This window comes from Xiphophorus hellerii, chromosome 23, assembly GCF_003331165.1.
Source record: "Xiphophorus hellerii strain 12219 chromosome 23, Xiphophorus_hellerii-4.1, whole genome shotgun sequence".
Lineage (NCBI taxonomy): Eukaryota > Metazoa > Chordata > Actinopteri > Cyprinodontiformes > Poeciliidae > Xiphophorus > Xiphophorus hellerii.
In genome coordinates this window covers 30,493,410-30,507,892 of record NC_045694.1, presented here as the reverse complement: position 1 = coordinate 30,507,892, position 14,483 = coordinate 30,493,410, and the positions used below count along the sequence as shown (strand labels likewise).

The 14,483-nt window shown below is 42.9% G+C and overlaps 1 protein-coding gene across 3 annotated transcripts in view; it reads right to left on the bottom strand.

Annotated features, from left to right (window-relative positions):
• Positions 1-14,483, bottom strand: part of uvssa (UV-stimulated scaffold protein A) — a 34,691-nt gene that overhangs the window by 19,344 nt on the left and 864 nt on the right. For all 3 annotated transcript variants that reach the window (XM_032554530.1, XM_032554532.1, XM_032554531.1), the window contains exons 3-8: positions 13,984-14,137; positions 13,720-13,896; positions 12,904-13,024; positions 12,407-12,829; positions 12,211-12,320; positions 11,384-11,512 (exon numbers count right to left, since the gene is read on the bottom strand). In XM_032554530.1, the coding sequence (XP_032410421.1) occupies positions 11,384-11,512; positions 12,211-12,320; positions 12,407-12,829; positions 12,904-13,024; positions 13,720-13,896; positions 13,984-14,137 (1,114 nt within the window). The remainder of the gene's footprint in view (positions 1-11,383; positions 11,513-12,210; positions 12,321-12,406; positions 12,830-12,903; positions 13,025-13,719; positions 13,897-13,983; positions 14,138-14,483) is intronic.

Genomic DNA, 14,483 nt, shown 5'->3' with positions numbered 1-14,483 from the left:
CGTTGCTAAGTAGGCTTTGTTTGCTCTGGGGGTCAGGGGAGTGGGGGGCAAAGAACGGCAGTGACAGGAAAAAGTCATCGCCACTTGGTGTGAGACACAACACACCATAAGTGACATAAAATCTTTAGACTTTCTTGCGTTGCGACACCAGCCCATGTGTGCATGACAACGAGGAATGAGCTCAAAATTTCATGAGTAATGTCATCGGTTGCTTGGCTAAAGGAGAAGAAGCGATTGTCACCTCATGGTGGAAGTTCTATAGGAAATGAACGAAGAAGGAGCAAAGTCGCCTCTCGCGTGTCGAGCCCTTTCAGAGCTTCTGTTCATTTGTCTTTCCCACTGGCTCACTTTTGCTGCCAGCCCGAACCAGGGTAGGTGTATTCTATGGAAAAAAACTTTCAAGTTTGGCACTATGTTAAAGCTGTTGAGGGACATATGACTCCTTCATATTGATCATTTCTTTTTGGTCTTATATTTCATTCAAGGTGGCATTGAAAAGGTTTTAAAAAGTCTTAAATTTGACTGTCCGAAAACTGCAGATAACCTGTATCACATATGTAAAAATAAAATACAATATTAAATATATACAGTTCAGACCAAAAGTTTGGACACACCTTCTCATTGAATTCAATGAGAAAGTGTGTCCAAACTTTTGGTCTGTACTGTATATAGGGCTGCACAGTGGAGCAGTTTGCAGCAAGAAGGTCCTGGGTTCGATTCTGGCCCGGGATCTTTCTGCACGGAGTTTGCATGTTCTCCCTGTACAAGCATGGGTTCTCTCTGGGTTCTCCGGCTTCCTCCCACAGTACAAAAACGACTGTCAGGTTAATTGGTCTCTCTAAATTCTCCGTAGGTGTGAGTGTGCATGGTAGTTTGTCCTGTCTGTCTCTGTGTTGCCCTGTGACAGACTGGTGACCTGTCCAGGGTGACCCCCCTCTCGCCCGGAACGTTAGCTGGAGATAGACACCAGCACCTCCCGACCCCCGACTAGGGACAAGGGTGTTAGAAAATGGATGGATGGATGGATGGAAATATATATATATATATACTGTATATATATATATATAACATAGTTAATTTGTAATTAACATAGTTAATTACAAACTTATTGATTAAAATATTTAAAATTGTAGAGTATGATCATCATAACAAGATCTAATTAATTCATCTTTCTTAGGAATTACCTTAAAAATGTTCACACCTTGACTATAATAGTTTTTTTAAGCGAGTGAAAAGTATAGCAGCCTTTTCCCAGTTGAGTAATAGTGTGCAGCAACAGGTCAGGGAGGGGAATCACTGTATGATCAGAGGAAAAGCTCACTCCTGTCACAAATATTCTAACATCTAAATTTGGCCTCCACAGGTGTCTCCCTCTCAGCACCACCTCACCCTGCCTCTGCCTCCACCCTCCCCTTCAGTAAGCTCTGCTTTACAGAGCTGATGTGAGGGCGCCACCTCGGACAACTGCTTCCCTGACTTCATTTGTCTCTTGGCAAGTTTGATGGCACTGTGTTTAAAAACCCATTCAATCTTATAAACCAAAAATTAAATGTAGTCGACTGTGATGGGCACTCAGTGCATCTGCTATTTATATGCTAATGTACACTTGGCCTGCCAAGGTCTGGCAAATTATTACTGCACAGCCATAAGTCAGGTGTATGGCAGAGGGGGACGGGGCGGGGGGGATGGGTGGGTGGGCAATGCATAGCACAGGCAAAAGCAGATGAGGGGGGGAGGAGGACGAGAAGTAAGTAAAAGGAGAGGGAGGAGTAGGAGGAAGGAGGAGAGGAACGGAGAGCATGAGGAGGTGAAAAAGACGTTGGAGATGTCTCCATTGTCGTTTCTGACAAGTTAATAAAGCTCTCCACCTGGCTGAACACACACACACTAACACACACACTCAGGGCCTAGATGATTTCATTTCACATTTAAAAGCTAAAATGGAAAATGTCTTTTTGGGAAACTGAATGTCTCCGGTGTCACCATTTCTAAAACACAGGAACTCTACATTGTGTTCCAAATTATTATGCAAGTGATATTTTCTCAGATTTTCTTAAATGGTCAATGCAAATGATGGTCAGTATAATTTGAATTTCTTTGCAGGATGTCAGAATACCTTCCCAGAGCTGCTGTTTTGATATGAACTGCATTCCACCATCAGATCTTCTGCTTGAGGAAACGCCAAAGGTTCTCAATAGGGTTGAGGTCAGAGGTCAGAGGAGGATGGTGACCACACCATGAGTTTCTCCCCTTTTATGCACATAGCAGCCAATGACACAGTGGTATTCCTTGCAGCATTACATGGTGCATTGTCATGCATGAAGATGATTTTGCTACTGAAGGTCTGGCTCTTCTTTGTGAACCATGAGAGAAAGTGATCAGTCAGAAAGTCCATCTACTTTGCTGAGGTCATTTTCACACCTTCATGGACTCTGAAGGGGCCGACCAATGATTCTCTCCCCATGATTTCGGCCCAAAAAATTACTCCACCACCTCCTTGCTGATGTCACAGCTGTGTTGGGATGTGGTGGTCATCCACCACCGATCCACTACTGCGTCCATCTGAACCATCCAGGGTTGCAGAGCAATCATCAGTGAACAAGTCTGTTTGAAAATGAGTCTTTATGTACGGCTGGGCCCACTGTGACAGTTTCTGCTTGTGAGCTCTGGTTAGTGGTGGCCCAATAGTAGGTTGATGCACCACAAGTCTCTAGAGGATCCTCCACCTTGAGGTTCCAGAGACACCAGCAGCTTCAAATAACTGTTTGCTGCTTTGTAAGGGCATTTTAACAGCTGCTCTCTTAATCTGATGAATTTATCTAACAGAAACCTTCCTCATTATGTCTTTATCTGTACAAACCCATCTTTGTTCTGAATCAGCCACAAATCTCTTCACAGTATGATAACGCTTCAGTTTTTGTTAAATATCTAATGTTTTCATACCTTGTCATACGGCACTACACTATCTGATGATTTTCGTCAGCAGAGATCCTTTCTCTTTCCCATATTGCTTGAAACCTGTGGCCTGCTTAATAATGTGGAACATCCTTCTTAAGTAGATTTCCTTTAATTGAGCTCACCAGACAAACTAATCAACCCAGATCTCTGAAATTAGTTATAGTGATTCAAAGAGCCCTGACACACAATACCATCTATAAATTTAATAGCACAACAAAAAATGTAATCTTTATGACACTTAAATCCAATTTGCAAAACAATTTGGAACACGGTGTAGAGAGCCAATGAACTTAATAAAGACCTCTGACAGACCACACTCCCCACAATGCCATTCAAAAAGGTCAATGATACAAATATAATGCATAGAAAGTCCCTCTGTTTGGGACACTGGTCATGGAAGGACAACAAAGAAGGTAACAGTTAAGAGTCTGACGATGAAAAAGGAAGTGGGGTAATCATTATTTCAACATGAAAATTGAGTTAAGGCTCCTGCATACTTCACCTGAAGTCCAGCAGTTGAAACACACCTTTCATACAACAGCTCAGACCACCTGGAGGACACTCCCCCCGCTCCAGTATATGTTATGCCTCTACCCAAAGGGGTTCAGGGCTCCCACTGCCCCCTGCATTCTCTATTTTGTTTTCATAAAACAGTCACAGACAGAGCACCACATTGTTCTGCAGACTGCTTCCTCCATGCATAACAACGATACAATTTCCATTCAGGAGTTTTTAATCATTTGACAGTAGTTAATAGTTCTTTAGTGAAGATTCATACAAATGTACATAATTCCTTTTTACCTCACAAAAGCATTCTTCAAAAGTATTCATGTCTCCTGCAGGTAAAAAAACAGATAGTTGAAGTGGACTAGTTGAAGCGAAATATCAACACTGCTGTCCGAGTTCATTTCTGCATAAAATATGTCCACAAACTTCTGACCAATCACACAACACTTCACACAGAGCTCTGCTGTAAAAGTTCGACTCGGGTCTGGTGGAAGGCTGCGAACAAAACGATGCAGTTTTTGTTGCACGTCTACGTCAATGAGAGCCGATTCCAACACTTTAGATGAAGAATGTGGGAGCCTTTAGGAACAGCGGTGGATTGATGTGGCCTTTCTCAACCTCCAACCTACTACCTAGTTAACACTTTCAGGCACTCTGTCGTATCTCTTCTACCTCCTCCCTCATCTTAATCTACACAGATCTCACTCCCTGACCTGGACTCGGCCATTTTGAAATATTTGTTCTGTTCATTAGGCTCGAGGTGTGCTCTATGCAATTGATTTGAACATATTTACAAACTAATTAGGCCTAAAGCTTCCCATGGAGTCTGACCTATTCAAGGCTTGATTTGCCACAACATCCCACATCTCTATTACCACCTTGCACTTCTATTCATTACTACCTTGAAAAGATCCCCTGGGATGTCCCTCTAATGAGAAAAAGCTCTGCACTCCTCGCTCGCTCTTTCTCTATCTCTCTATGTAACGTCTCCACATTATTCCTCTCAACCCCCTCTCTACCTAAAACACACTGAAGAGGCCTTTGTCTCTGGGGAGCAGTCAGCTTATATGATGTATAAGGTGACATCTTTATTTCACTAACCTATCCTGGCAGGTCTATTAGCCGGCTCGGAGCTTCCCAAACCTTTTCCTGTCAAAGAGCTTATTCTCAACTGTCTGCTCCACTTCCCCCTCCCGGTCTGTCTCAATCTGTGATTAAAAGAGTCGTTATGATACATTCTAGCCCCCCTGCCAAGGGGAGATTATTCCGTTTCATTTCAACGTGTATTCTGAGCGACACCTGAAAGGTCGATCACGCCACACAGAGTGTCCCGAGGCCCAACTGGGCTTCTGAAGCCCACAATCCCAGTTTAGCCCTGTGGTAAGGGATATAAGACTATCTCAGCAATAGCCAGTCTCTCCTCCTTCGTCCTAATTCCCCCAGGACAGTCCCAGTGGATCCATCAGTTCCAATTTGGAAACCATTTCTTTCCCACTATCAAGAGACCTCAGATGGAACCAGACTGTGATTTACCATTTTATAACTAACAGCAGAGCCAGCCTTTATTCTGATCCCATTTCCATCCACTCATGTTGGGCATATTCTAACTCTTTTTAACAAACTCCAAGACACTGCTGAATGGATCATTCTTACATTTTGTGAATTACAGAAAATCAACCCGAAATTCGAACCTATGAACCCAATTATTGTTTTTTAATAATGCTGCAGTTAATTGCTGCATAAAGTGCCTTCCAAAAGTCCTCATGACCAGGAAATGTTTACATTATGTGACAGACCAGTATGTTAAAATAAAGAAAATGTAGACATGTCTTAATCTTTTGTGTGCATAAAAGTGTATTCAGGCTCCCTGAGTTAATACTTTGAAAAATGATCTGTTACTGCAGTCACAGGTGAATCTGCTTTGTTATGCCTCCATCTCTGTAGATCCAGAAATTATGCCATTTTTTTAGGTAGGACAGGGGGGAATTATTAAACTGAGTCAGACTGTAAAGTGGATATATATGAACAATTTTCAGTACTACCAACAGACTGTATTTTGAACTTTGACTGTGCCACATCAACATATGATCTAAACCAGGGGTCTCAAACTCCAGGCCTCGAGGGCCGCAGTCCTGCAGTTTTTAGATGTGCCACACGTACAAAACACTGGAACGAAATGGCTTAATGACCTCCTCCTTGTGTAGATCAGTTTTCCAGAGCCTTAATGACCTAATTATTCTGTTCAGGTGTGGTGCAGCAGAGGCACATCTAAAAGTTGCAGGACTGCGGCTCTCGAGGACTGGAGTTTGAGACCCCTGATCTAAACCATTCTACTGTAGTTCTAGTACTGTGCTTAGAGGTTCTGAAAGATGATTCTTTGCATCAATCTCCAGGATTATCCTGGTGAAAGACTGACCTGCTGCTGTTCCATTGTTAGTTTTATTGTGCTGTGGCTTTTTCCTATTAGTTTGTGGTTGTGTGCTGTTGCCTTGCAACTTTGTGCTGCTGCCTGGTGGCTTTGGCAATTGTTGTGGTGTTGTGGCTTTTGCATTTTATTATCCTTTGTGACCACCATACACACCGATAAGATAATAACTACCCTGGACCTCTTCCATCAAGTACCACATTGTGTCCAGGTTAAACTGTCATTATCCCTGCTCAGTGACTGAAACCTCTGATTGGCCACCACTGTGCATCTTATTGTCAAGATATTTTAACGTCTTTCATTACATCCCACAGATAAAAATAAAATAAGTAATAAATCAAGTCGCTAAACTCAAAGAGACTTTCTGTAAACAAGCAATCGAATGAAAGTAAAATCAAGAAAAAATGTACATTGACCCAGGAAAGCATGTTATTGGTCATTCAGGCAATAAATGTACATATGAGAAGGAGGGAGCACTGGAAGAAAGAAATAGAGGAATAGTCTTTCTTTGTTTATCTCCAGTGCAGAACGAGCGACCACATCCATTGTGCTGCGATAAGATGGGTTATCAGCAGTAAACAAGCCCTTGGCCCGTATGAATGGAGCCCAGAGTGACTGAATACACTCTCAAAAACAGATGTGCTTAAATAAGTCTGCACGTCTTATCCATTCCTCAGAAGTCCATGTGTTCAGTTAGCAGTGCCAATGGATGCACGCACCAGTGTGCCATTACAAATCCAAATCCTTCCAATAAATATCTCCTGGGAGACAACCCATGTTTAGAAAAGAGCAAGTGAAGTCTTTCCACATGAGGGACAAAAATCAATATAACTCACAAAATTAAGATATGCGAAAGCATGAATAGAAAAGTATAGAACTATTGTACAGGGTCAAGATATATGCATACTACCTCACTATCAATTTGCTGCCACTCACACACTTTTGGTAGCCATCAGAAAGTTCCTGCCATTATTCTAACTGGATATCTTGCCACTCCTTTTTCCACTGCTGGTATCTTTTCAGCATTGTCCCTAGATTTACTATAGGACCGAGGTCTGGGCTCCTCCACACGCTGCCTCATATATTCCCAAACCGCTTCTGAGATCTATTTTTGGGATCATTGCGCTGCTGGAACATCCTATTGTATTCCAATTTAACATCCTTTTTGCAATGCTTCAAAGTATTGATTATAAAACCAGAACTACTTTCTTGCTCAGCATCCTCTCAGTTCATACAGATGGTAAACTGGCTTCACTCTGAACATGGGCAATTGTGTGCCTGCAGTTTCCAGTACATGGTAGGCGTAAGCCTTGGTGGTTAGTGGGTAATTCCTGAGTATCTTGGTCAATTACATTTCATTAGACTGAAATATTTGGTGTTTTCGTTAAGAGTTTTCAGCACAGAAGTGACATAACTAGATAATTTGTCCTTACATACAACCATCTGATCTTAGAATCTACAGTTAGGAAATACTCCAGAGCTGTCCTCAGGTCTTCACTAGGTTCTATGAACTTTCCCTGGTGTCCTGAGTTTTGGTAAATCCAGCGAGGACAGTCAAATCAGTCATTTTTATGCTGGCAAAAAGAAGTGACCAGCTGCAGTGGTCTCGGGCTTGAACATATCAAGTTCAAAGACCTTCAATGATCTAGAACGTTCAGTTCCACTTAGCAAAACATTCCAGGTATTTGCCAGAATGTTTAACTTGTGAATCCCATTCTAGTTTTGAAAATCTACCGCAGTTGTTTGATGTCTCAACATTAAAGCCCCAAATGTATGTAGCATTCATACCAATTATGAGTGCATGTGAAACTATTGGTAATAAAACAATAACTATATTTATCAAGGAACAGAAAATGACAATAGTGTTGATGAAGCTGCCCAATAGGCAATATGTGAGGCCATCATTACTGAGGAACCTTTTCAAACTGGAGAACGGACAGCAGTCAGTGTAAGCCTGACTTACTTTCTTTAAGAATTGCATCAAGTATTTGCACTCTAACTTTTGTATATCAATACATTTCGAGTTCAGAAAGTCATTTTTTTCCACTTGTTTATACATGAATGATGTTATCCTAGTTTAGCTTGCAGCAAAACTGCTGCAAGCTAAATAAACAGTTATAAATATTGTTTGTTTTCAGTCTGTATCAACAGAAATACTTGGATTCATAGGAATGGTATTTTATGATCTGATGAATCTGGAGATGTTGTAATATTATTGCATCGAGTTGCACTTACCTTGACTGGATTAAACTGGATTCTGTTTGGATTGTTGTGAAAGGAACGGGACCCTAAGCCTGTTGCAATAATCAATTAATCAACTGATGCATTAGTTAATCAATCATTTTTATACTGATGATTATTTTTGAGAGGGCAGGTTTCTTTACACAATCCATTTTTATGGTTTTAGTTAGTGTTTTTTCATTTATGTATTGTTTTTGTGTTTTATTTTAGACACTTAAAATATTTTCCTGTTCCAGTGTGGAGTGTTCTTTACAAAATTAAAGTTTATTGGTATTTAAGGGAGTGAAATAATAATGCAATCCTTACTGAGACAATTTATTCTCCAACAAAATGAGTTATCATGTCAAATCTACTGGAGCCTAACTCTGAGTTACCCCAGTTATAAAAAGGATGGAAGGCAAAACTGCACAGAACCTAAAGTTTTTATACCATAATTACTAAAATCACTGTGCTAATATAAAAACAATACAAAAGTAATAAACCACACCCTTACTGAAAAGTCTCCCAGCCTGATGCAGATCTCTTTCCTCAAGCTCTCCTACCTTTTATTCTCTTATTCAATAAACAAGCCTCTATCTGCATCCATAATGCCGGCCTCTCTCTCTCCAGGCTCCCTTGGTACGTGAGTCTAGATTGAGGGGCCCGCTGAGACAGAGAAAGCAATCGTGTGGCGTGTCAGCGGGCCGATAGAAAAGGACCCAGTAATGGAAGGCCTTTTAAGGCTAAAAAGGAAAAGCTAATTATGATAAAGGGGCTGTAAGTTGTGTGGTTATCACAGAGCTGGGCCTGCTGGTGCAGCAGACTGGTCCCTGACAGTGATAACCAGGCAGCGCCAGACGCCCGTCGCTCTGTCACTGTCACTCTGCTGCTCTCCCTTCAGCTAAACATGAATTCACACACCACTATTTTTCAAAAGCGTAAAGCAGTTTGCAGCTTTTTTTCTGTCTCTCTAACATCAGAACCATCGGCTCCCTCAGATATTCCGCAGTTCCTGCATGTTTGTCTCTGCAGTGATGCTGCATGCCTCTAAAACTCTACATACACACCTGAAGTTTTATTTGGGACAGCCCAGAATGGAGGCGCACGCATGCATACGGTAAGAGGCTGGAGCACACAACACTGTGATGCTGAGCTCGATACGAAGGCACCAAGATAGACCTATCAGCTGTCAAGCCATGGGGCACATTAGTGCTGCTGGAGCAAATGAATGGGTACATCCTCCCCCTTTGCTCCCCAATTTCTCCTCCCTGCCTCTGATGCATTATGCATTCAAGCTCCTCTGCTCTCCTCACCTCTCCCAAACGTCCTGACCTTCAGCACATCCATCCCATGTTTCTCTGTCGCTGGTGTGACACTTTGCTCCTGAACAACACAGGAAGATATCGGAGCTTAAATAGTTACTAATATTAGCTTTATTAGCAGGGAGGCGGACAGAGAGACACTAGGAAGTGATAAGATCATTTTCTCCTCAAAAAAGGATGTATCTATCAAAAAAGTGGCCTTCTGAAATCTTTTTTTAAAACATTGTGTGTAGCCCAAGATAGAACTTCTGAAACTAAAAGCCTCTATTACCAGCTACCCACACATTTTTAATTTTGTATCAGTTCTCAGGGCTTTCAGTTAATCTCATTAAGCTTAATTCACTAAGAGTAATTTTTGCCATATGCCACAGAAATTAGTCTCATAGATCATTCTTCTTATGGTCAAATTTGATGCTGTCGCATTGCTACACTGTTCAGTTGTTGCCAGTTTAATTGTTAGAGAAACTTACCAATGGCATGTAGAACATTCTTAAATATCCACATCACATATACATATATATATATATGTGTGTGTGAGTTTATTTCAATCAATCAAAGTTGCAAATTAAAATTAAAATTAACAGCATTGCCTACACAAAACTAGAAAACACACAACTCAGTGTGAATTGTTGAGTTGAATTTTCCTCACTCCTCTGGAGCATCAGGTGTAAAAATCTGCACTACTGTCAACTTAAATGATCGTTCAGTTTATGAATGCATGGCACTTAAATCCTAATGAGTATTCAATGCAAATAGTATTTAGTGATTGCCTTGCTGCACAGGCTCATATTGTAATCTGCCATATATAGATACAATACACCAGTCAGCTCTATTTCAGAACAACACTTGACACTCAGATTCATTTTGTTTATAGTTTTAAATAATCTTTATGGTCTTGTTGGCTTCATATAGAACTCCCTGGTTGGTCTGTTCTGACCTCAGGACTCAGTAGTAATGTGGAGCTGCATTTCTGCCAACAACCACTAGATGGTGCTGATGAAAACCAGGCTTTTAAAATGATTTCACATTTTTCAAATGTGACCATTTTGCTATTATTCTGATTGGGCTAAATAAGTGCATCTCCTCCTGCCTTCATATGTAGTTATATTTCCTATGCTATATATGGTTCAGTGGAGCTTTTTATGTTCAAATGGACCCTGGTTTTGTTCTGAGGCACCAATTTCACATATTCTTCATTGTACAAAATTGTATTAAAAGGAAACAGGAACTGGGGCGTGCTGTGGTGGCGCAGGGGGTTAGCACGCCCCACGTTTGGAGGCCTTAGTCCTCGACGCGGACGTCGTGGGTTCGACTCCCGGTCCCGACGACCTTCAGAACATGTCTTCCCCCCTCTCCTCGCCCTCCTTCCTGTCTGCCTACTGTAGAAAAAATACGAGCCACTAGCGCCGCAAAAACTCTTCGGAGGAAAAAAAACAAAAACAAAAAAGGAAACAAACTAAGATAAGTTCTGTGAATGCAGAGGCAGCTCTCACCTGATGAGAGGACAAAGTCTGGCGTTCTGCTCTAAGCATCAGTAATGTCAGTAATGTCTTGTGGTAGCACACTGCCACCTGCTGGACATTTTTATACTTCTAAAGGGTGAAAGTATACTAGGGTAAATGGAAGCTCTCATGCTGTTTCTCGTTCTGGTATCTGCTTATATTTCCCCACGTATCAGTGAATGTCATAATATGTGACCTCTGTGAGTAGGGTTTCAATTTCATTCACAGGGAGAAATTGGAGGAGTCTCCCAGAAACCCACAGTTATTTCTCTGAGCGGGTGTGGCTTAAGTGATGTAATAAAATAATCAAACCAGTGTGCTCCTCTGTTCATTATGCACAGACTGTGAAATGTTTCCATGGTCAACAGGTTCAGTGAAGCAGCATCAGAATCCCCTCCCTCAGCGCCTGAATGAGGCGATTTGATCCGGGGTCAGCGGTTAAAACTCACCACTCTGCGGACTCGGGTCTTACAGTCGATGTGAAGCTCTCTGTGTTTCTGCAGCGCAGCTTCTAAAGACTTCCTGAGACTCAGCGCTCTCCTCAGCAGCTGTGGCTCGGCGTGGGACTTGGTGAAGACCTGCACAGACGGAGGACAGGCAGGGTGGAAACAAAGATGGAGGAAGCTGTCTGAGGATCACATCAGCAGCAAGAGTGCAGTTTTCTGGCCAATCACCGAGATTTAAAAATCTGGATCTGACCATTTCCTTTGTTTATATGTATTGTCTGAAAACTCATTACGCAAAACGACCAACAGTGAGCATTAATGTTCAAGTGCTGCCAGGATTTAAGTTTCCAATTAAGGTCTAGATTTTACAATGGTATATTAATGCTATTGTAGATAGAAAGAAGGAGGAAATTTCTGCCAAAAAAGAATAATCTCAGAAGTTTTCTAGAAAAAGTTTCAAAAGCAAAAAGTAAAAATCAGCATTTGAAACTCAGAAATGTGAGTTTTTATCTAGAAATGTTCTGAGATTAATCCTAAAATTTCTGGTTTTTGGCAGAATTTTACTACTCATTTTGTTTGTGTCTATAAAGGCCGTATTACGCCATCGCAAGACTTTGACTGGGACATTAAAAGACCTAAAAAACAGCTTGAGGGTTGTGTATACTGTATGTGTGTGTGTGTGTGTGTGTGGGTGTGTGTGTGTGGGTGTGGGGGTGTGTGGGTGTGTGTGTGTGTGTGTGTGTGTGTGTGTGTGTGTGTGTGTGTGTGTGGGCGTGTGTGTGGGGGTGTGTGTGTGTGTGTGTGTGTGTGTGTGTGTGTGTCGGGCTGACCTGGACCCAGCCTTGGACGGCAGGGAGGTGTTTGGAGCTGATCACCCTGTGGAGCTCCATCATGGTGGAAACCACCGGCTCGTTGTCTTCTGTCTCCTTCACATGAAGAACTGATGGGAGAACATGGAGGAAACCATCAGATGGTCCGGCTTGTTTCTGCTGCTTCATCAGGATTAGATAATCCCACCGGACCCACCAGGACTGAGGCTCACGTCCAGGCTGTAGGTGTGAGAGATGAGCCCAGAGTTCCTGATGAACGAGTCTTCTTCATCCGACTCTTCTTGGCTACTTTCCTCCGCTCCTTCTCCGGCTTCCTCCATCTCTGCTTTTGTCCTTCCCTCCTCATCCTCCTTCCTCTCCTCTTCACAGCTTTTCTCTCTGTTTTCCGTGTCAGAGTCCTCCTCCTTTTCCTCCTCCTCCTCCTCCCTGCAGTCCCTCCTCTCCCTCAGATTTTTACTGCAGCAGGGCTCATCGTCATCGGCCTGGCAGCCTTTGTCCGGCTGGCCGTCTGAGGGGCCGCTGTTATCTGCTGGGGAACCTGCCAGGCCAAACTCAGGGAACAGCAGCTTCATGCAGGACTCCATCTCAGTCAGCGCCGCCTCGATGTCTTGGTAGGATTCTGACACAGAACCGGCGTTAGGCATCACCGTTACAGCTCAGAAGTGTGCATGCACCTTGTGACGCAGCGTTTACCCTCCATTTCCTTGGTTGCTGCTTCCACTCTGGCCTTGTAGATTCGCTCCATCTTCCTCTGCCGCTCCTCCTCCCTCCTCCTCTCTGTTACTGTCCTGGCCTCGGCGTCCTGGAAGTCCACCTGAACAGACAAACAACAAAAATCCAGAAAAGCGTCTGTCGTGTAAATTAACCCAGAGAAACCATATCTTCAGCTGAAAACGGTACATATGAACAGCATGTTGTTGTGAAAGTACTGCTGCTGTCACCCGCTGACATCGGATTTAAAACCTCATGCTGTTACCATGGAGAAGCACAATGAGGTGTCCCTGTGTAGTTATTAGGATTTCATGTGACAGACAAACACAGAAAAGTTAACAGGAGGTCTGATTACTGAATGTAGCTCAGGTCAATGACCAGAGACACAATGGGGGGAAACTCAAACTCAACTCAACTCAAACTCAAGCACATGCTAGAATGGTCTAGTCAAAGTCCAGTCCTAAATTCAATTGAGAATCTGTGGCAAGACTCAAAACTTTCAGTCAACCAACTCTCTCCACCCAGTCTGAATTATCTAGCAAACAGGAATGAGGAAAAACACTGCGGTCTGCAGATGGACGATCTGGCAGAGACGTACCAAAAAGCTGTGCAGCTGTACACATTTTGTGATGTTTGTGCCTTTAGGTATATAAGTCAGTCAATAAATAACACACATATTTGATCTTGCCTCCTCCACTCATCTGACTCTAATCATACTTATCCAGTAGCCAGGGAAGCATGTCAGTGAGCAGCACAGTGTTGCTGTGGCGATGTAAAACACCTCCAGGTCTTTCTCACCTTCTTAACCTGTTTAAGGAAGTGATAGCCGAGTTCTAGCTTCTTATAGGCCGAGCCATACGAGGTGTGCCAGGATTGGACCGTCTGGACGGCCAGTGACCTCAGCTTCCTGGCGACCTCTTTAGGAGGAGGGAGGGGCTGCTCCGAGTCCGTCTCCACTGTCAGCTCCAAGAACTCCTGAGGAACACAGAGAATGTTTCAAATGCCTGGAGTTAGAGGAGCAGAAACAGGAGCTGGGGTTTGGGCCGTTGGAGGGGGATTCACCTGGAAGTTGTCCACCAGCAGCGTCCGGAAGTGATGCGATCTGGAGAAGAGCTCGCTGGCTATCTGGAAGGCCGACAGCCGGATCTCAGCGTGTTCTTGGTTTAGCTGGGACATTACTGAATGGTACACATGGTCTATGCAGTCATTGGACGCTCTGGCAGAAACAAAGAGTCAATCAGTAACTGGCACCAGATATATTCAATGTACAGTCTCTAATAAAAATATTAAACAATGTCATATCTCCCTCAGTCTCTAACAGGTTCCATTCGTCTCTCCGCTTCACTTTCCCTGCTGAGGATAAGCAGCACTATGATGCTGCCACTACCGTGTTTTTCCACAGGATAGATGTATTCAGGTTATTGTTATTGTTAGGGGCAAACTCCAAACAATAACTCTCTTACATATCTTCTTGCTTGTTTTGCACAGAGTTGCTTTTGGTTTGGACCATAAACTGGTTGCATAAACTGGCCAGGCTGTGGAGATGTGGGACCTGGGACTGT